General features: G+C 38.1%; 1 protein-coding gene across 1 annotated transcript in view; it reads left to right on the top strand.

The window, feature by feature from the left end:
- Window positions 1-5,627: 5,627 nt before the first annotated feature.
- LOC139708681 (WD repeat-containing protein 1-like) overlaps window positions 5,628-23,168 on the top strand; it is a 38,535-nt gene continuing 20,994 nt past the window's right edge. Inside the window, exons 1-10 of the mRNA XM_071620614.1 lie at window positions 5,628-5,838; window positions 9,267-9,388; window positions 13,096-13,186; window positions 14,297-14,444; window positions 16,782-16,962; window positions 17,533-17,610; window positions 18,044-18,127; window positions 19,061-19,152; window positions 21,040-21,184; window positions 22,529-22,610. Coding sequence (XP_071476715.1) covers window positions 5,817-5,838; window positions 9,267-9,388; window positions 13,096-13,186; window positions 14,297-14,444; window positions 16,782-16,962; window positions 17,533-17,610; window positions 18,044-18,127; window positions 19,061-19,152; window positions 21,040-21,184; window positions 22,529-22,610 — 1,045 coding nt within the window. The 5' untranslated portion in view covers window positions 5,628-5,816. The remainder of the gene's footprint in view (window positions 5,839-9,266; window positions 9,389-13,095; window positions 13,187-14,296; window positions 14,445-16,781; window positions 16,963-17,532; window positions 17,611-18,043; window positions 18,128-19,060; window positions 19,153-21,039; window positions 21,185-22,528; window positions 22,611-23,168) is intronic.

Raw genomic sequence — 23,168 nt, forward strand, 5'->3', positions numbered from 1 at the left:
TGTGGTATACATATGCATCAGATCAAGATGTGACCAGGATCTCCTCCAAAAAGACCTCTCAACCCTAACTAAATGGGCAGAGATATGGGACATGGCCTTCAACATAAAAAAGTGTGCGCACATGACCATCACCATCAAGTGTAAACCAATTTAATGACATCGGCCTACACCATGCATGGACAAGAGGTACCACAAACAAAATCCTACAAGTTATACCTAGGTGTCACAATTACCAGTGACCTCAGTTGGGGTGTACACACACAGAAAACCAAGGTTAAGGCCTCCAGAACCCTTGGCATCATTCGGAGAACTCTAGGCAAATGTGACAAGAAGGTGACTAGGCAAATGTGACAAGAAGGTGAAGGTAGCTGCATACTACCAACTCGTCAGACCTCAGCTTGAGTACACAACCTGCACCTGAAACTCACATAACCAGAAAGACAGCTTGATTCTAGAAAACATCCAGCGCCAAGCAGCCACGTTCGTGTTCCACTATAGTTTTACTCAAGGGAATCCAGTGTCACCTCTACACAAACTGTATGCTCTCTTCTCTCTGCTGGGATACACTACAGCATCGTCGCATCCTCCATCAGTGCGAGATGTTGTACAAGATCCACTACATATATGGTTTTGTCAACATAGCCATGCCAGAAGAAATCAGGATAGCACAAAATAACACAAGGAACCACAACCTGTCATACCTCCAACTAACTGCGACCAGCCCCAACGCGTAGCTCCCACAGTATAACTGTTTTCAAGGAGCGCCCCGGGGTTAAAGGGACTGTACAGTACTGGTGAAGTGGGGATTCATGTTTTGAACATTCCTTAGTGAGATAATGAGAAACCTCTCATGAAATATAAAAGAGCATGTAATTTTAAGAAGGATTCAACGTTTATTTGACAAAAATTGGTTTTCAAATGGCTGAGATATCCAAAAAAGTGATAATGATAAAAGCCGACAGGCCACACCTTTTATTAGGATCTCTTTGTTTCACCTTGTCTTTGGATATCTCAGCCATTTCAAAACTGATTTTCATCAAATAAACTTTTGATACCCCTTAGAATTGCATGCTCTTTGACATTTCATAGAGTGGTTTCTGAATATCTCACAAAATGTTAAAAGCTAAATCCTCACCTCAACCAGAACTGTACACACCCTTTAACCTCCAACCATACTCCAGAGTCAACTGCCACCTTTACAGTTTTCACCCCAGAGCCATAAGAATTTGGAACACTCTCCCTGCCAAAGTAGTAACTTCAGGTACTTTGATGACCTTTTTTAGGAGTGCAGCCCTACCTGTCATTAGACAGATGGCGCCGCGCGCCGCCCCCTACCCTCCAAGATGCTGTAATGAGAGGCACACCTGCACCAAACACCTGCACCTGAGCTCACGTCACCACAGGCACATGCTACAGTACACTGCACAGCACAGCCCTCTCCAGGACAGCGTCTTCGCTTTTGGGAGAGTACTTGTTGTACTGGTACTCATTCATTCAAGGTTCAAAGTTCAAAGGCAAGGCAGGGCGCTCCAGAAATTAGTACCACTACCAGTTGAAGTCGCCAGTTAGTACAGGGCTCTCATACATTAATTTCTGCTAGGTCTAGGCCTAGACTAGACCACCAAGAATAGTTAGTAGACCTTGAATCTAGTAAAAAAAAATAAATAAATAAATAAATAGACAACAATTTCTCGAGAAGTCACAGGAAGACCTAGACAGAAAGATCCGTCTGTCCGGAGGACTCTTTTATATTTTGCCATTAACGCTGTCCTCCGTAGACATCGGAGGGGATCCGTGAAGCCAGACGCAGTCTCCGCGGAACATTCCCCGACGGACAGATACAGACCGATCTTTCGGTCAAAGGAAGACCAAGCAATAAAGCAAAATATTAGGCCTACAATAGTACAAACACTACACTCTAAACCAGCTACAGTCCAATCACGATTCGCCCCCTAAACCCTGTCCTATCTTTGCCGATTTCACTGTACTGTTGGCTAGGTAGTACCAGGGTACTCACTAACTACTAATGTACTGAAATGAACACTTTTCATCACTGACACTGTTGATGTGACATGACATTTCATACCGGTAACGCGGTAGCCGGTACTTTTCCCCTCCCCGTTCCCCCGTTGAACACGCGTCGTGCCGTTCAACTAGCGTTTAATTGTCAAGTTTTGAAACAACTTAGAACCTACCTCTTGTGATCTCTAAAAAATAATGATCCGTATATTTTGCTGATTTCTATGTTGAACTTTGATTGATGGCAAGAAAGGTTCCCGGCCCAGATAACACAGCAGCCAGCAGGTAATCCCATCAACACAACTTGCCGCGAGCAGATGAGCAGTGATGGTCTTGATCTTTTCCGGGTTACACACGTCGGGCGTCACACGTCACACAAGGGGCATCTACGGGTACAGAGCAGACCACACAACCTAGAACGTGATGATTTGTGTATTGTCCTATTGTTCGTACTCGAGGGTACTCGTCCGTAGCCAACTTCCAGCTGTGCTCATCCTCCATACCACCCGTCCCAAGGTCAAGGGCAAGGCCCAGACGGACCAGAGAGAGGAGCTCCACTTCATCTTTCCCGTAGAGCTGGCGGATGTTACACGTTTATACAGAGTAGTCGTTACGTCCGCACGACGTTCTAGACTGATAATCAAATCATGATCATGAAGGTTCCCTAAAACGTTCTGGAAAGGGTCGTAAGACTAGTTTTTTTTTTAGACATTCTTAAAAACGTGTTTTTTTTTGTTTTTTTTTTTTGTTTTTTTTTAACGTGGCGACGTCCGCAGAACGTCCACAGAATTAGAACGGATTGCAGTGGCGGATCCAGGCGAGGCGCACCGGGCGCGCGCCTTCTCCTTTAATACTTATTTTGCTTTTTTTGTTAAACGAAAGAAATAAAAAGAACAATGGAGGGGGGGGGGGGGGATGCGCCCCCTTTAATTTCGTAAAGGCGCCTCCCCTTTACGGAGTTACTGGAATTGCCCTGTTTTGAATATTCTTAAAAGGTTTTCAGCAGGTCCTTAAACATTTTGAAAGGTTTTTATTGTTTTTTTTTAACGGTTAAAAAAGTTTTTAACGTTCATTTGAAACGTTTTAAGTAAGTCGGAAACTTTCCGTAAAAGATGTTCTGAAAATGTTTTGACAAAACATCCAAATTTCAAGAACGTTCAGAATACTGTCCCCTCGAATAATATGTGGAATTATATAAAACTGCGGGATAGTTCTAAAACGGTCTGCATGATCCAGGTGTTATACCCAAAGGGTACGCCATCTCTACAAATTGCCTTTAATAATAATCACACAAACAGGTGGATGCTTCATCAAAATCGGACCTAAAGTAAAAGTTACACTCCGTGTATATAGGGCCTACAAGTATATTCAGTTTCAATTTCAATGTATTTTCATATTTCTCAATGAAAACAATAACAAAGTATAAGATATGATAGGCCTATATGCCCTACATAATATTCGGCTATATTATTAGAATGCACAATGACTTATTGCAAACATAATGGTGGTCAATGAATATGAAAGTTTGGATCTAAGTAAAAATACTAAAGAAATATGATGGAACCTCCATCAAGCTTGTTTCAATTATTGAATCGAATGTGAAGATTGAGATGAGGAGCATGGACACAACATAGGAGAAAATGTGAGGTGTCTATGTTGGTATGGAAAACAGAAAGAAAAGACAAAAATATACTCGGGGATAGGCCTATAGCAGATTCTTCAAATTGATACAGAAAGGAAAACAAATAATACATGCTGCAGACGGATTTACAGTCATTTCTAGAGCAATGTTGACAGTAAGTGTAATTATGCGATTTGAACAATATTACAGAAAACTATACCTGTGGGTCCTCAAAAGAGACAGGGGAAGTCTTGGTCATGAAGGGGAAACATTAATACATGTATAATAACATTCAAGATCGATCTATGTAGCCAGTTCCAATGAAGTGAGCGCAACAATAAAGCAGCTATTATACCGCGCCCCGAAGACTTTATATATTAGAGTGGATATATACGGAGAAGAATATCATGGTAAAAGGAATACATTTAAAGGTAAGAAGAATGCTGGTAAAAGGAGCGCAAACAGATGGGAGATATAGGCTCATCTGATTTGCTTTACAACAACCAATCACTCCAGCATAACATTCATAAACAAGATAGAAAAGAATTTCAGTTAACCATGCGTGATATAATCATTATTCAATAGACACCAGGGGCAGCGAACGTTTTCTATCTTCCTTGGGTGGGGGGAGGGGGGGTGGCTGCGGGTCAATGGGGAGTGCAATGGGTCCCATTTTCGGATGAAACCGGCCCTCGCTCGCGATCCCGGGTTTTGTTGCGATTTTTGGTTGGTTAATTGGTTGGTTGGTAGGTTGGTTTAGCCTATTTCTGCCTTTTTTTCAGTCGGATCACACATAAATGTAAACAAGAGAATACATATACATTAGAAAATAACATTACACGACGCATAAGCTTATTAGCATACTGTCTTACAATATTAATTCAAAGTACATACATACAATATGAACATGATATAGGTCGAAGACGTATAGCATAATATCACCTTAAAAAGTTCAGAAAGAAATCGTTAGAACAGACAATTTATTGTAAATTAACTAAGTGATGATTGATTATTCATTCAGAATATATAGGGATGTCTTTACAATAAGCGAAGTTTAGAAAAAGGGGGATTTAAATGAATTGTGTATTCCTAGACATTGTAATAACAGAAAAACAGGAGACCGCCATCATAAAAATTATAAGCAGCTGTTTATGACATGGGCCTCGGGGTAAAATTTGAACTTGAATTCGACTTACATAACTGTAAGTTATAAGGGACGTGTCTACAAAACAGAATCAATAATCAACTCCAATGTTATCGCAATAATTTGTTAAGTAAAAGAGAATAGAGAGGAAAACTCAGAATAGTTTTCATTTTATTTGTTTTCAAGAGGCATTTTCCCGAATATAACAAACTATAATACGTGTATTCACTGTATGTTATTTCACGCTTGTTTGGAACTTGCTCAAACTGAGAATGACTGTATACTTCGTTGTGTGTGCGCATAGGGATGAGAAGTTTCGTTTTAAAAAGTATGCATACCAAATTTAGGAACTCTATAGACTCTACTGGAAAATCAGATAGCACCTGCACTTGTCTGTGTATTGTCAAGACAATGACTATTCCATGATAATTAACAAACACAACCGGTAGCGTTCGCCGTGCGTGCGGACTGCGCAGTCATGGAAAATTAATTCAGACTGTGACAGTTTGTCCAAAGATCCTATCTTTGCTTTGCTGTGTCTGCCGCCAGCTTTCTTACATCATAAAAAGTTCATTTGTGTATATTGTCATTCTTTTTTAAATGATTCGTAATGAAGCTCAAAGTTAAAATTAGAGTGGAATACTTGTTTACAGGTACTATACTAGTGATATGTGTCTATCTTCATGCCATATTAGGAAGCGTACGCAGTTAACTTGCCATATATGGGGTAACATCGGGCGCATTAGCCAATCATAAGCTGCGAAATGGAGGGGAAAAAATACTGTACTTTTATTGTGCGCACGGGGCGTGTCTAATGCAAAGACTGCGTTGCAGGCAGGCAGATGGTAGACCTGTGCAGCGGTTCGAGAAACCGTACATAATTTGACACCGCCACCACCGAAGTGCTGCTGGTGGGTCCTAGTCCCATCCGTGTATTTACGAGTGACGGAAGGGATACCGTTATAAAGTCGTCTGGACAGAAGAGACGTTCTTTGGAGCTGGAGTTGTACATAGCAGGAAAACTAAGACAAAATGCCACCCAAATTAATACGCAGTAAGTGCACTGTTGCGTTTTCTTTTGTTTGTTTTGTTTTCTCGCAAAATCAAATCACAGACTTCAATAATTCAGTGGCAGTGGTCGTCTAAAACTAGTAAAAGTAAAGAGCCATCATGCGGATATGGATATGCACTCACGGCTGGCTGCATGCATGCCCTCAGCGCAGCGCTGTCTCAGAAGAGGAACTAGACATAGCACAAATTAATTTCTCACTCACCACACCTCAAGTCAGGAGCCTATGTTATGGTTATGCTAGTACGATCAGCACATAACAAGCGAGGCGAAATTTAATAGAGGGACACAGTGCAGTGCCCCCAAAATCCCAGGTAGGATAGGGATAGCGGAGAAATGTTTGGACGATTTCCCATCCCCACACCACCGCGCACTGGCCGGCCGGCCGCGCCGCATGCCATGCACTGGGCACTGCACTTGACTGCTTACACTTCAGTCAGACTCTACAGTATTTCACAGAAAAATCTGTCTGTCCGGAGTTTTGTTTTTTTCCGTCATTTTTTACATTAATGGCTCTCTTCCATCTCCATAGACATTCCGTGAAGCCAGACGGAGTCTCCGCGGAACATATCGCCGACAAGTTACACTCCACAGACCCATTTTTTTGGTTAATTGACTGCTTAATATTTAAGACCATATTATTAGTCTCATAGACAGAAAAATCTGTCTGTCCAGCTCAGAGCCAGAGGAGTCTTTTATCATTTTTTTGCTTTGTCGGCTCTCTTCCATAGATGGAAAAATCTGTCTGTCTGGAGGTTACAGCTCGTTATTCCGAAGGTTCGTTATTCCGAAGGCTCTTTATTCCTAACAAGATTCGTTATTCTGAAGGTTCATAGTTCCGAATTTCATTTTCGGATTAACCAATCTTCGAAATAACGAACCTTCTGAATAACGCCTCAAATTTTCGAATTAACGAACCCTTTTTCATTTTGGGATTAAGGAACCTCTAGGTATAGGGAATTTGCTTGTTTCGGATTAACGACCCTTCGGAATAATGAACCTTCGGAATAGCGAACCTTCGGAATAACGAACAGCACCCTGTCCGGAAGAGTCTTTTATCATTTTTTTACTTTATCGGCTCTCCTCCATCAGGGGATCCGTGAAGAAGAAGCCAGACGTGGTTTCCGCGGAACATATCCCTGACAACCAGATACACACAGAGCTACCAAGTCTCACGCATTCTGAGTGAGACTCAAGCATTTAGGGGTCGTCTCACGATCTTACGCATGGCACCAATATTTCTCACGCATCGGGTGAAGTCTGAAACTTTGGCCTATGATAATGAGCATAGCTCAAAGGATTTCCCTTTTGTCTTTCAAAATAAGTAAAAAATAGTCACTTAGGCCTACTTGTAAGTATGCACCTGATCGCACCATTATTTTATAAGGGCTAAAAATTGAAAAAGCTCCCTACCGTGATCAGGGGGGAAAACCCTCCCACACCCTCGCTCGCACGCACATTCGTGCGCCAAGATGCCGGGTCATGAAAATCTCACTCATAAAAATTTTTTGAACTTTGCATCCCTGGATACAGACCGATCTTTCGGTCAACAGACTACCCTAGGTGGACTAGTTAAATAAAAAGCATAAAACCCTTAGATTTGAGTCCGGCTGAAACCAAATGACACCATTCGTATCTTTCCCTGACCATGTAATTATTAGGCAATGCTGGGTTTCAGGGGGCTAAATTATTTTGGGCTACTATTAAGTATTTCATATAATTTATTATATTCCACATACTAAGAATCTTGCCATAAGATTGGTCAAGAGCTGATCACGTGATAAAGTGTAGTTTTGCCCATCACATCACCTGAGAAGAAAAGTTTGTTACACTCTATGTTGATAGTCCCTTTGTTTCGCTGATCTCTTCAGTCCATACAGTCCTAACGAGAGATGAGTATGCGCGAAATAAAAGTGCGTTGCACTGTGGACTATCACTTAACTAGGTCAAGTGGTAGTCCACAGTGCAATGCACTTTTAATTCGGTGCGCGGAGCAAGTTCGTTGTTTTGTCATGTACGCGCATGCGTCTAAAGTAAACTACGTAGCCTAAGCCCCAAGGATACCTAAAGACAGCTAAAACGGTTTCAGATGTGGAATAAAATGGGAATATCTAGGACCCTAGATAGATGTGGAATAAGCAAATAATCAACTTTTAGTTTCAGGCAATGAGACAAACTTTCACTTCATGGGCGATCTGAATGTGTATGCTATCTTTCCTCAGCTGCGCTTCGGAAAGATAGCTACATCCAGATCGCCTCGGAAGTGATAGTTTGTCCCATCACCTTCACCAACGTTGATTATTTGCTTACTATTGACATTGTCATTGCGATGACCTAGGTGAGTAGCATGGTGGGTTCTCTAATTAAATTTTATTCCAACCGCAGCCGCAGTGACCAACGTCAAATCCCATTTGATAGGCGTATGTTTACTTGTTTGTGTGCAAAATAACTCAAAAAGTTGTGGATGGATTTGGATGAAACTTGCAGGAAAAGTTGATAACGACGCAAGGAACAGATGATTAAATTTTTGTAGTGATCTAGAAATTTTTATGGATTTTTGATCTTTTGCAGATAGTGTCAATGAACTTGGGAGTTAAAGCTGTGCATATTAGAGGTTTGCATCATGTACATGCTCTAAAGTGTGTGCTCTGCTCGGGCGAGGTGCTGTGCAGCTGGAAGCTGATGATGTAAACAAAAGGCTTCTATATTGGCTTCTACAACATTGTTATGTTAAGTAGTCCAAGGTGGACAAGGTATCAATGAAAGTAACAGATTAACCCCTCTGCTAAATAATTTCTTGCTTTCATTGATTAATGCCATGTCCATCTTGGACTACTTAACAGTGTCAGAATTTCAGAGCTTGGGTATTTGTTCCAAGTTCATTGTGTCACTGCCGGCAACCAGGGATAGCCTGGTGGTAGTGTCGCTGCCTGGAAAGCTATCTAGATGACAGGTTATAGTCCTGTGGTTCTCTTTTTTCCCCCGACATATTTGTTAAATTATAGATCAGCAGTTGCAATCGTACAAATTTAATTTGTAGAGGGAGACAAATTGATGAAAACTCACACCTCAACCTTTACCCCTCGGCTTAATAATCTCTTGTTTTCAGCTAAGTTCTTGTTGCTCAACAAGTCGTGTGGTGCTGGCAAAAGAATGTTGAAGTCAAGTGTAAGTTTTGAACAAGGTTGAGTGCCCTTTGACAATTAATATATGGTCTTTGGTCATGATTTGTTTGCAACAGGGGTACAGAACTAGTGCTGTTTTTATTCCATCTTTTCCCTAACTGTAGGATGGCTCATAAGATAAACACATGTAACAATTGCCAGTAGCTTCAGAATGTTTGGCTGAACATGTACACATACTATCATGATGAATAGGGTAATATTAATGTATTCTTCATGTCATCAATCCAGAGACTGTGTTGGGATCTACCCCGGAGACAACTCGTGGGGCTCGTTGTTGCCTAACTGGGGACCCCAAAGGGAAGAACTTCCTGTATGTTAACGGCAAGAGTGTGTTTATCAGGGATATTGAGGTAAGAAGATGATGTCATACTGTTCAAGGCCTGGTAACATGGGGATACCACAGAGTGGGAGGCTTTCCTGGCTCGGATATACACTCAGCAAGAAAAGGAAGTAAACTCGTTTTCAAGTTCATATTTCTCATATATGAGATTTTGATAAAAATCGTTGTTTCATGTACCATATCAAAGGTAATTTAATTGGCTATCATCGTGGTAGGGTAAAACAAAGGGGAATTTTACGAATGAGTGAACATATTTGTTTTTCTCCTCCAAGGCACAAAAAGTAAAATTTGCAGGAATTTACATTTTGTCATTGGCAAATGCCCTTCAAGATAGCAGTGATAACGAAAGACCAGTTTAACACTATGAGAGATATGACGAATGGAATAACAAGTATATTCATTCCCTTGTATCTCTTTACATCTTCAAACAAATACAAAATGGAAAACTAAAGGGCAAAATAAGAATTTTCTGTCACAACTTAAACTTCAGATGACATAAAGAGTAAGGGGCAAAGGTGATGAAATGGACAAAATTTCTTGATTTCATTCTTTTGATTTAGGTATCACATTTCAGAATTCATGAGACGAATTCAAGAACCAAATATTACTTTTAATTGTCCTAATTTGAAATAATATTTCGAATTTCTACCATTTTAGTTGATATTGCTTCTTCTCTAATGCCATTTGAATTCAGATTTCTTGGAAGATTCTTCATTTTTCCTCATTATTCTTAGCATTTCTTTATCTTTGGGGGCTACAAAGACATTGTAGAGATCATAAGTTTATTTTTGCAAATCAGTTTGTGTTCTTATTCTAAATTTGTTGTTCTCATTGTTATATGCAAGAGCACTTCCACATAAGAGACAACTTATTCATTTTTGCAATTTTTACTTAAAGTGTGTGCCTTGGAAGAGAAAAACGAATGTCTTCACTCATGCATAAAGTTTAAATTTTTGTTCACATACTAGTATATACTGGTATATAAAACATTAAAGATACTGTTTACCATTGGGAGCAGTGATTTTAAAAATGTTCGAGATATCAAATTTGATGCATATGTGTAGGTCAGTTGTACAGTGAATTCCCGTTATAACGAAGTCCTCAGGACCAGCAGTCTTCTTTCGTTATATTGAAATTTTGTTAAAACAAATACCCGGTAAACAATAAAAAACAGAGAGCTGATAATGTTGCAGCTTCAATTTTTTATTTCGTTGGAATCGAAATTTCATTATGACCATGTTCGTTATAATGGGAGTGCACTGTATCACAAAACATGCTACATACTATGTAAGCATTTCGCAATGAAGCCTTAGATATAAGGAGATATCACTATTTTTCTCACTGAACCATAACTGTAGACAGTTTTGTCCAGAAACATTTTCATCATAACTATAGTTCACAATTTATATATTTAACGATACTTAACATTAATTATACTGATTCAAATTTTTACATTGGTTGTTTCTATCCCTAACTAACATTTTTGAACTATTTTGAAGCACTACTGATTTACAGCTGACTTTCTGTTTCATATGTAAATGGTAAATTATGCGTTTGATATTTAGCCAAACATTCTACAAGAAATATGAACTTGAAAAAGTGTTTACTTTCTTTTTTTTGAGTAGTGTATTTGAGAATCTTTGTCACAAATTGTGCACAGTTTTATCACTGATCTCTATGTGAAGAACACTCACAGGAGAAGAATCTCCACTGGAGTCAACTGTTGCCGATGAGGATATGCTATTATACACGCAATCACTGACGGGAGCTAGCGGTTTTTTTAGTATACCCTAATGAGAAGCAACTGAAGATCAATTCCATCAGACCACTCAGGTTACCCCCACCCTACTGGGTCTTTAACCTGTTGAGGACGAGTCCTGAGTATACTCGGGCAGGTGTCTATGGGAAATGCGTGTTTAAGCAAAATCAGTCCATCCTCACTTGGTTAAGATTCATGGTGACCACAAACATTGTAGGAACTTGATCCTTTTGGTCTTTTTACTTACTTTTGTATTGAATTGTACTTAGGAAAATTTCAGTCAAGACAACATTACGTTTCAGCCAGAAAATTAAAGGGACAGTATAATATTGGTGGAGGTGAGGATTGAGCTTATAACTTTTTGTGAAGTACTAAGAAACCACTTGTGAAATGCTACAGAGCATACAATTTTAAGAGGAATTTAAACTTAATTTGATGAAAATCAGGTTTTGAAATGGCTGAGATATAAATCCAGAAACAAAGTAAAACAAAGGGATCCTTATAAAAGGTGAATCCTACCCTTTATTAGGATTGGGTTGTTTTGGATGTTTCAGCCATTTCAAAACCAATTTTCAACAAATAAAGGTTGAATTCTTCTTGGAATTACATGCTCTTTCATATTTCTTAAGAGGTCACTCATTATCTCACCAAGAAAGGTTAGAAATCTTAAGCCTTGTCTCAACCAAAACTTTATCGTCCCTTTAAAATGACAGTTCCTCTGTCCGTTAGACCAGCACCTGCTGAAACTTTAAGGCAACCACTTAGTAACACCTTTGGTGCTGAGAAACAAAAATAAAGGGAATTAGGAGACGATTTTCTCTTTACGGTGTCATCCATTAAAGACACACTTTTGGGTCTGCTTTTAATGGTAGATGATGTCAAATGGAGTTTTAAATTCATGTTGTGATTCAATCCCACACAAACTTTCCATTTCATATTGTGCTGGTCCACTTAAAGTGTATCTGTACACAGAAATTTAGTTTTCTGACATTGTAGGTTATTGTACTGGTAATATCGCTATGAGATATAAGAGTGCAACGTTACTAACATACACAGATATAGCAATATATTAAGAGTCGTAGAGCAATCTCTAAAATGCCAAAAATTACATGCGCCTTGATCTAAGAGTAGTCGTCTGGCGTTATCGACTGCATTCAATTGCGTAGCTCGATAATTTTCTGTACAGTCAGTGTACTACAATACTCTCAAAACACGCAAATGCATGCAAATGTCCACGTACACAGCTAGGTTGGTGCTGCCACGCCGCGCCGCACTGGGCCACTGACTAGGCAGCCGTGGCAGCATCTACTCTTCCGGATGCATATGGCTTGATGAGGCGATACCAATAGACAGTATTCGATATAGCTGTGTGCAGACGGAGGTGAACGAAGGAAACATGCACACACCGATGGCCTACGCGCAGCTACTATTTTCAGATCTGGCTACTATTGCAGCGAGCAGTAGTGCGTGCTGATTTATTAAAATTAATATTTTAAAGTTTTGGGCATTAATTGTGATGGGATAGAATTTTCTCTAGAGTTCTGAGGACTTGCTCTCACACCTCTCAAATTTAAATTTTAGGGGAGAGATTCCGTTTAAGTGGGAGAGTAACCCCTCCCCCCCCCCCCTTAAATGATGTTGAATGCAATTGAATGTCATGCCATGGATCTATTAATTTCACTCCCACAATCACAATCTCGTATGAGTGTCCTAAGCCTGCTAATCATTAGCAAGTTTTGGAATATTGTTTGTGATATTTTAACGCCTATTAAAATCCTGAGTAAAAGGGAATTTTTCTTTAAAAAAACCCCAGCAATTTTAACACCACATTTGTCATGTTGATTTTCTTGAAATACTTTTTATTCCGTGTGCAGGCTGTACAGCACATTGGCTGTGGAAAAACTAATTCATGAGTAATTTGCCATGTCTCTACCATATCGCTCTCTGTCTGTCCGCAGAATCCGGTGATTTGTGATGTGTACAATGAGCACCAGTACGCTACCACCTATGCAAAGTACACTCCAAGTGGCTTCTATATTGCTTCTTCTGGTAAGGTGGAGTGGATGACTGGAGTGCTGAACTTTTCAGTAAAATTTCAATGCGAACGCAAATTGTACGCACCCCATGTGATGGATCGTACATTGACTCCACCACCAACTATGTGGAGAACAGTAGTGATTGTGTAGCGTCAGATTGGCACATGTCACCATGGTCACTTTTGTCTGCCAAAACTTTGCATATAATACAGTTGCAATGCCCCTGGACTACAGAGTTAAATCACATCATACATATTTGGCAGTGTTAGTGTATTCGAGTACCGGTATGTGTGAATGATTGGGTCATATACATCAGAAGGGTCCCACTTTAGTTTAAGGGCTTATACAGTAGTTATCTTCAGGAGTAAATGACGTTACTGAAATTGTCATTCCTGAGGTTAGCTATAAATGATAAAACATAGGAATAAAAACAAAACAAATGGCAGGAGGCTCATCAAGATTGTAAAGAAGAAGAAGAATTGCAAAGAAGAAAAAGAATTGGAGAATATTTCACATGGTAATGAAACAGTGATAACAACCCCATATCATTGGCTTAGAACTAGAAGGGCACAATCCTGTTGTAAGATTTGAGCCTAACATGACATGAAACAGTACATTTTCATGAATAAAAAGTTTATTAAATAGAAATTGAGTACATTTAAGAGAGTTGTTGCAAACATCAGGCAAAAATAGTGCCCATGTGGTTTTAGTTTTTAACATCATACTGAAGATGGAAATGATTTAAGATTGATGCCACTATGAAGAGAAGATCAAGCTGGCTCTACAATGTAATACACCAACAATTCAATTCCCCCCCCCCCCCCCCCCCAAATTGCTACAACGGCTTTCTGGTTCTCAGCCGATGATATGCATATTTCAAGAAGTGATGATGTCATCACCTCGCAAATCTACCATTGATGGTACACAATGTTGTTTTAAATTAATTGTGGGGTTTTTGTTTGTATTTTTTTTTAACCAACATTGTTCTTGTATGAAGATTTAATACATTGCTAGTCAGCACAGGCTGAACCATGATGATATTGAACTGAGCTGTTTTCTTCCTCATTACCTGGACTCTTGAGGAGTGCACAATAATTTTCTTCTGTCGATGCTTTCCATCCAGACAAGTCGGGCAAGGTGAGGATTTGGGACACTGTGAACAAGGAACATGTCTTGTATAAGGAGTACCAGCCCATTAGTGGGGCAATCAGAGATATTGCCTTTACCGAGGACAGCAAGAGAATGATTGTGGTTGGAGAGGGAAGAGACAAGTAAGTTTAGTAGAAAAATGATGTAATATGTGTATATATCCTTTTCCCATATTTTGGTGAGGCTCATAATGCCTGTGCTTTGTCAGATCATGACAAAATGCCAGGACATTTTCCAGGCAATCAACTTTTTTTTTCTTTTTTTAGATGGATTTTGTGGTTAAGAAGGACTTTCGTGTTAATCCATTCCTATACAGAAATTGAATAGAATAGAATAGAAACAAGTCAATTCAAATCAAGTGAAAGATTTGATTTAAAACGAAAACATGTTACAAGTTGCCTGCATGCGTGGGTAGATGCAGCAGCACACATGTCAATGGCATGTGTGCACCCTCGGAATATGCTGCAATTCAAATCTACCTTTAGCACATACAATCTCTCGCCAAAAATAAAGTGACCAAGATATTTACCCAATTTTATTCATGCCACTTCTCTGTGTAAAATGTGCAACCTTTTTTTTCATTGAATAGATTTTGTCAACTATTCCACATTTATGCATTCTAACATATCATATCAGTGTGTCAGACATACCTACTGGCTGTATTGCCCACTCTGTTAAAGAGGAAATCCACACCAAATAGATTAGAGAAAGAGAAAATATTTCCTGCAGAACAATACAAAAAGGACAAAAATTGGATAAGAAATAAGGAAGATATGACATTTTAAAATGTAAATTTTTTGGGAGCGACATTTCTTGACCAGTACTTATCAGTATTCAAATAAGCAAGGCAACAATGTCATGCTCTCACAATTTCTCGTATTTCAGCGATATGAATATAAAACTGGCCCACCCAAATAAAAAATTAACAAATATTAACTCTGATATATCTTTGTAAGGGAACATGTTTTACTTGTATTAGCTAAAAATATATATTTTCATATATCACATACATGAAAAATTGTGAGGTTATGGCATCATCAACTCTCTCATTTGAATATTCATATGGACTAGTCAAGAAATGTTTTCTAAAAACATTTGAAATTTCAGAATGCCATATTTTCCTTATTTGTCATCTGATTTTTGTCATTTTTATATCGTACTGTAGGGAATATTTTTCTCTTTCTTTTGAAGTCTTTTTTATCCCTCCGCCACGAAGTGGTGCCGGAGGCATTATGTTTTCGGGTTGTCCGTCCGTCCGTCCTTCCGTCCGTCCGTCTGTCTGTCCTTCCGTCCGTCCTTCCGTCCGTCCGTAATGAATTTTGTGGACAGGGTAACTATCAAAACCTTTTGAGGTATCCTAATGAAACTTGGCATGTATGTGTATTAGGGGGTGAAGTTGTGCCTATTAACTTTTGGGTGCACATGCTTAAGGTGAAAAGGTCAAAGGTCAAGGTCAAATACATAAAATTTCACTATTTCCATCATATCTTTGCAATGCCTGAAGATATTTTCTTGAAACTTAGTGTATACATGTATTTAAATACCCGATTAAGATTCTCTGGTGAAAGTTTGGGTCATGAGGTCAAAGGTCAAAGGTCTAAATTCAAGTAAAAATATTAAAACTTCACCTTTTTTCTCTGTACATTGGAAATTGTTCAAGGTATCTGCATGGAACATAGTATATATACATGTACTGACTGGCAGTGATTATCTAGACAATTTAGGGTTCATGGGGTCGAAGGTCAGGGGTCAAAGGTCAAGGGCAACACTTCAAAATTTTATTATTTCCTTCTTGTTTATGCAATGCCAGCAGGATAATTTTTTTTTTTTACACTAGGTGCATGCATGTATAACCTAATAGAGATTCTCTGGAAAGTTTTTTTTTTTTTTTTTCCTCAAAGGTCAAAAGGTCACAGATGAAGTGAAAGTGCTGAAATAAGTTTTTCCTCCATATCTCGGAAGTGGCTCAAGTTATCTTAAAACGTACTACATATTTATGCATGTTCTGCCTGACAGTGATTATCTTATGAATTTTAAGGTCAAAGGCCAGATGAAAATGGTAACAATTTACTCTTCAATACAGAAATTGCACTTTTTCTCCATACCTTGAAAATTACTCAATGCATTATAAACGTATGAATGGGTCAAAGTCAAGTTAAAGTCCGTAAATCCCAAGTACATGCTCTCCTATTCATCCAATTAAACCTAGGTCAAGGAAGGTGAACATTCAACACATTTGTGACAAACTTGTCATTTTAATATTTTGCCAATTTTGTGAAAATGTAATCACACATTGTCCACATGTACTATTTAGACCTATTAGGAGAATCATGCATTATGGCGGAGGCATACCAGTCGCCATAGCGACATTTCTAGTTTTTTTCTAATTTTTGGGATGGATTTCCACTTTAAGTACTAATTGTGAAGGGTTTGCTCATGGCCACCATCCTTCCCATCAGATATGGTGCAGCATTTTTGGTGGACACCGGAACCTCTGTAGGAGCCATTGATTCTTTGACCAAGACAGCAATATCCTGTGATATCAGGCAGTGCAGGCCGTACAGGGCTGTTGTTGGTTCTGATGCCTTCAAGGTCAACTTCTACCAGGGCCCACCTTTCAAGTTCCACAGCAAACATGAGGTGGGCATCAATTTGAAAAGATACAACACAAACTTTTATTCCCGTACTGTACAGGTAAAATATGCCTGCAAATCCAGCTGTCATTTTTCTGTGAAAAAGACATGAATTTTTGTCCATTGTTTGCTTTTATTTGTACATTGCTTTTGCTATTACAGTCCAACCTCTTTTATCCGGCCTCCCTTTATCCAGCCCCCCTTTATCCGGATCTCTCTTATCCTGGTACCATCTCGCTGTGATTTTTTTTTTTTTTCAGTCTATTGATTATGGGGGAAAAGGGGTATTTCAAGCTCAAACAACATTGCTACACAAACTTATTTTGAATTACATATCATTCCCAACGTAATTAACATATGTTGCATTCACATCAAATCTTAATCTGAAAAACGTGTATCCAGACATTCAGTACCCTCAAATGACCACAAGAATGTGGACAGAAAACTTTTTATTAAATCAGGGCTCGGTACAAGTGACCGATGGGGAATTTATAGCTTTGAAATCATCAGGCTGAGATTTGTCTTATAATGAAATTTATATTTCTAAGATATATTTTGGCATTTCCTCTGAATGCAGCGCCACGCTGGATTTGTGCACTGTGTACGCTTCTCCACTAATGGTGCCCTGTTTGCATCAGCCAGCTCTGATAAAACGGTAAGATATGCTGCAGTGATTAATCTTACTTTTTCGATCTTTGCTCTTTTCAAAACAGACCCACTCCCCAAAAGAGGATATTCTTTAAATGTCAATGTGTGTGTATGTGACAAGTTCTTAATGTCATATTCAGGTTTTCATCAGTATGAATATCCCAGTTTGCTGTTTGACAGTTGAAATAATTGTTATGCGCTGTTCTTGTGATATTTTCAGGAAAATAGAATATTGTATAGAAAACCTGTTTTGCATGATGTTGTTGATATAGGGTGGGTTTTTTACAATTTTTTTTTCACAAAAAATGTGATGCTATTACCTTCTGGAGGTTCAAAACTGCTCGAAGTTAGTTTGCATGTTCAGACTTATCACTGGAACTCCAGTGATGTTTTCATTTGTGTAACTTTTCTGTGTTTCTGGTGCAATTTTGTTTTGACAGTGCTACCTGTATGATGGTGCCACAGGAGAGTTCAAACGTGGCCTGGCAGGCGATGCACAGCCACATGATGGTGGAATTTATTGTGTAAGATACCGTCCATTTCCTAATGATGATATTTATCTTCTGTGTTCTTAAAGGGACCCTACAGTACTGGTTGAGGTGAGGATTCAGGTTTATAACATTTCTAAGTGAGATAATGAGAAACCTCTTATGAAATATGAAAAAGCATGTAATTTTAAGAAGGATTCAACATTTATTTGACAAAAATTGGTTTTCAAATGGCTGAGGTATCCAAAAACGTGATAATAATAAAAGGCGACAGGCCACGCCTTTTATTAGGATCTCTTTGTTTCACCTTGTTTTTGGATATCTCAGCCATTTCAAAACCGATTTTCATCGAATAAACTTTTTATTCCCCTAAGAATTGCATGCTCTTTGACATCTCATAGAGAGGTTTCTGAATATCTCGCAAAACATTGAAAGCTAAATCCTCACCTCAGCCAGAACTGTACAGTCCCTTTAAAGCTGTTGAAATTGTTCTAATATGTGTGAATACACTGTCTTGTTTCTTAATACTGATTTTTATATCAAATTTTCTTGGTGCCTGAAGGATACTTGGTGTCTTTGAATGCTCCCAGCCACATACTGGTGGAATTTATATTGTAATTTACTAGCATAAAGATTAATGCACTGGTTGATTATTCATGTGGTATTGTTTTGGGGTCACAAAGAATACATACTACGATACTAATGGTGCCTAGAATGGCAGAAAATTCAGAAAAAAAAGTGTCCTTTTCCACCCTTCTTCTTTGTAAGAGTGAGCATCTGCATAGACTGCTTGCCAAATTTGCCTCTTTATCATTTTTTTTTCACTCTGTTGATGCAGCTGGTCAGATTCTTGGTGAGATTTGAGACTATTGGCATGAGGCTAAAGAAGGCTGCAATCTTTCTTCCTTTGAATTTAGAATGGCAGGGATGAAGGGAACAAATGACAGGAAGAATGATTTATTCCCCCAGGTTTCTTGGAGTCCAGACTCCACCCAGCTTCTTACATCATCTGGTGACAGAACAGTCAAGATTTGGGACGTAGAGACAGGCCAAGCGGTGACGTGAGTGCAGTGCTTGTTATCTTCTTAATCTTTCATGTATTTTTTTCCTGCTTGTTTTATATGATTTGTTTTTTCATTTAGGTGTGAAATGTTTCATTTTTTATTTTTGTTTAGTTTTAACTTTTTTTTTTTTTTTTTGGGGGGGGGGGTGTAATTTCACTGATTAAAAAAAACCACACACACACACCTTGCATACCTCTGGTCCATGTAAATAGAATTCAACATTCTAGTCATGATATAAATTATATAAAAGAACACAATCTTGATAAATGAGACATTAATTGTCTGAACCAGTCTGTATGACCTCAAGGGGATAGAAATTTTCAGGACAGTTCATTTTGTTTGTTTATTTTTTTATTCATTTCTTCTTTTTTATTTTCAAGCCCACTGTCAGCCTCAGGTTGTTGTTTTTTTTCAGTGAGTATGTATATCATTTTACAGCATATAATGATACAGAACAAAAGATAACATTCACAAGACGAAAAAGAACATATTGGCACAAAAACAATAACAACACTAGAGGTTGACTGAAGTAAAAAAAACCAACAAGTTGTCTTGATAGAATAAAAAGATGATAAAAGAAGCAACGTAGGTGCTCATTTGCAATATTGTAGATTATCTTATGTCAAATTGTGAATGGACAAAGCTGAAAAATGACTATTTTTATTAATGAAAAACAAAAAATCAGTGATTATTCAGATCTGAAATCACCTTATCAAAGCAGAGTTTGGCAGATGATGTGATCAAAGTTTGACAAAAATTGATTTAACTGGCTGTCACATCTGAGCTTGATTTGTAAGCTGTTATAGACATTTGACATTACACACAGTGTGCTGTTTCTCTTAAACAGTCTATGTTTGGCTTTAATAAAGAAACCTAGGATTTATTATTTACCAGTTGGTAACATGAAAATTTTGTTCTTATTTTAGCAGAAATCTCGGTAGGAATGAGTTTATGAAGTAGTTTGAAAACCAATATGACTAAATCTTTTTTTTTATTTCACACTCGGACAAGAAAGAGTATACACACTATATTTATGTTTCATACAGTAACTTTCGACTCTTTTGTAGTGAGCTTCAATACTTCAATTCATTTGTACATGTTTCATTTCCAGTATTAAAAAAAAATATGAAAAGGAAATAGAAAAGAAAGAAAAAAATGACATGAAAGTAGAAAGTGATAGAAATATGTATATGATTCTCTGAGGTGCGTGAAACAACAACAAAGATGCAGCAACTGACTGGAATTATTGATGATAGCAGTGCAGCACTTGTCATACCTAGTGCACCTTAAAGGACAAGTCCACCTTCATCGAGATGTAGGTTGAGTGGATGCAGCAATAACACATCAGTGAGAGTTTGAGAAAATTGGACTATCCGTTCAAAAGTTATGAATTTTTAAAGTTTCTGCGCAGTCACTGCTGAATGAGAAGACTACTACAGCTTGTGATGTCACATGTTGCAATGATATAAAGAAAATTCCGACGTATTTTCGCTTTTCTCGCATAATAACAGGACACTTGACTTCCCTCTGTCAGAAGGCAAGGGAAATAATATTACCATTAACATACATCAGTGACATGTTGAGGAAATGTATACCTTTTTCAAAAAGTTGAATTTTGTGAAATTCTCTTTATATTTACGTTCTATCATTCTACGCATGTGACACCATACACTGTAGTCATCTTATCCAGCAATGACTGTGCAGATACTTGAAAAATTCATTACTTTTGAACGGAATGTCCGCTTTTCCCCAAACTTTCGCTGATGTGTTCTACAAATATTGCTGCATCAGCACTCAATCCACATGAATATGAAAAAGGACTTGTCCTTTAATTAAAATGCATCCTAGATCTCGCTTCCACTGTGTTTTGTCTCCTGTGATTAGGACCTTTAAGATGGGCGATGATAAGATTAACGACCAACAAGTTGCCTGCTTGTGGCAGAACAAGTATCTCCTTACGCTGTCCCTCAATGGCAATATCAGCTACCTGGATCCTGACAATCCCTCCAAACCCATCAGGATCATCAAGGTATGCTCGTTCAAATCAATGATTCTTATGTTGAGTTGTTTCTGTTGCAACTGGTTGACGAATTGCCCTTCAGCAACATAACTAAAGACTGGTATTCAGAGTATTGGAAGTAGTGATTATAGAAATCATGGGCATACATTTCTTGGGTTTGACTTGAACAATGATCTCCTGATTGCTAGACATGCTTGTTTTTCCCCTCGGTTATTGATTTGAATATGTAGATAGTGTCCTATCTGAGATTTGTCTTCTTCATTTTTTGCTCTTCCTGCTTTTTTTGTTGATTCCTCTTTGATGTGAGAGTTGCTGTTGAAACTTTGATAGTGTATACATATATACTACCAAATAAAGATTCTCCAGAGCTTTTGGGTCGTGAGGTCAAGGTCAAGTGAAAATGTTAAAATTTCACTTTTTTCTCCACGAATGTTCATGGAACTTACATGTAGTACTGATGTAATACTAATTTAAGGGTCATGGTCAAAGGTCAGGGGGTCAAAGGTCGAGGCCAACTCCTCAAAATTTCACTTTTTCCCTCATATCTATGCAATGCCTGCAAAATTTTTCTTGAAACTTAGTGTATGCATGTATTACCCAATAGAGATTCTCTTGGAAATTTCTTGCCAAAAGGTCTAAGGTTAAAAGGTCAAAGGTCAAGTAAAAGTGCTAAATTTCACTTCTTTCTCCATATCTCAAAAGTGACAAAAGGTGTCATCATGAAACTTGTATTTATGCATGATGCATGTGTAACCTGACATTCCATTAAGAATTTTAGGGTCATAAGGTCAAAGATAAAGGTTCAAAGGCCAGGTTTTAAGTGCTAAAATTTTTCTATTCAATACTGAAATTACACTTTTTCTCCATACCCAGAAAATTACTTATAAAAAAAATTAGAAAAAAAACTTATAAAAGGGTGAAAAATCAAGTAAAATCCTCAAACCCCAAATACCTACACCCTTGGACAATTATACATAGCCATTCATCCAATGAAGTAAACATAGTTCAAGGACAGTGAACATTCAACACATTTGTAACAAACCTATCATTTTAAAGGGGATGGCTAGTAACTGATCAGTGGGAATGCTGGAGATGATTGTTCCAATCCTTGTGGGATTCATTTAAGAGTACATTATATATCTATTGTTGTGTGAAAATTATTTGCTTCAGAATGGGCTCATATTCAAGTAACAGCCCGTTAAAGATCTCCCCGTCACTGTACAGGCATGCTAACCTGGAGACATTAAACTGCACATCATTTGTAGAAGTTTTGTGTTCAGATGGTAACATTTTCTGTGCAGATTTAAAACAAGAATGTTTTACTATCTGATTTATTTCCCACATGTAACTCAGGGTCACCAAAAGGCAGTGAAGTCTATAGCAGCCACCGAGGACAAGAGCAAGGTCTACGCTGGAAGTTACGATGGCATCACGAATATCCTTTCCCAATTTCACATGCATGTGGCAGCTTGTTGTTCTAGTGTATTGTACGAAGAATATGCATAATATGAAAAGTAGATGAATATTCAAGGAGAAATAATATTGTAATAAGGTGCGGTCACTGCATTCAAATGAAATGATTGGCTGTTGCAATTTGAAGACTTATTAAACGCTCACATCTCAAAAAAAAAAAAAAACCTGTAAAATTGACGTATCTTATCTGTACCAAAAAAGTCAGTACGTAATGATTATGATGATTTTAATGTGAGGATGTCAGTGCAGACCCTCAGTATAAGAATGTGTTGGTGATGTAAAAAAAGCTTGTTTTAAACCTAGATTTTTCCATTCTTATCTAATTTAGATTCATATATATAAGATACCATATTTTAGAAAGAAATAAAATGCCCTTTACGATGATGCCAAATATTATTAGAAATCTAACATGTTGCAAATTCTGTAGTCGCGAACTTTACTTGAGTTAAAACAGCAATACTAGAACACATCAGTTTTGAATTTGTAACATTTTGGTGCCATCATCAGTGGAATAGGAAAA

This window comes from Diadema antillarum, unplaced genomic scaffold, assembly GCF_040938485.1.
Source record: "Diadema antillarum isolate AM-2024a unplaced genomic scaffold, OU_Dant_1.0 seq00001366_RagTag, whole genome shotgun sequence".
Classification (NCBI taxonomy): domain Eukaryota; kingdom Metazoa; phylum Echinodermata; class Echinoidea; order Diadematoida; family Diadematidae; genus Diadema; species Diadema antillarum.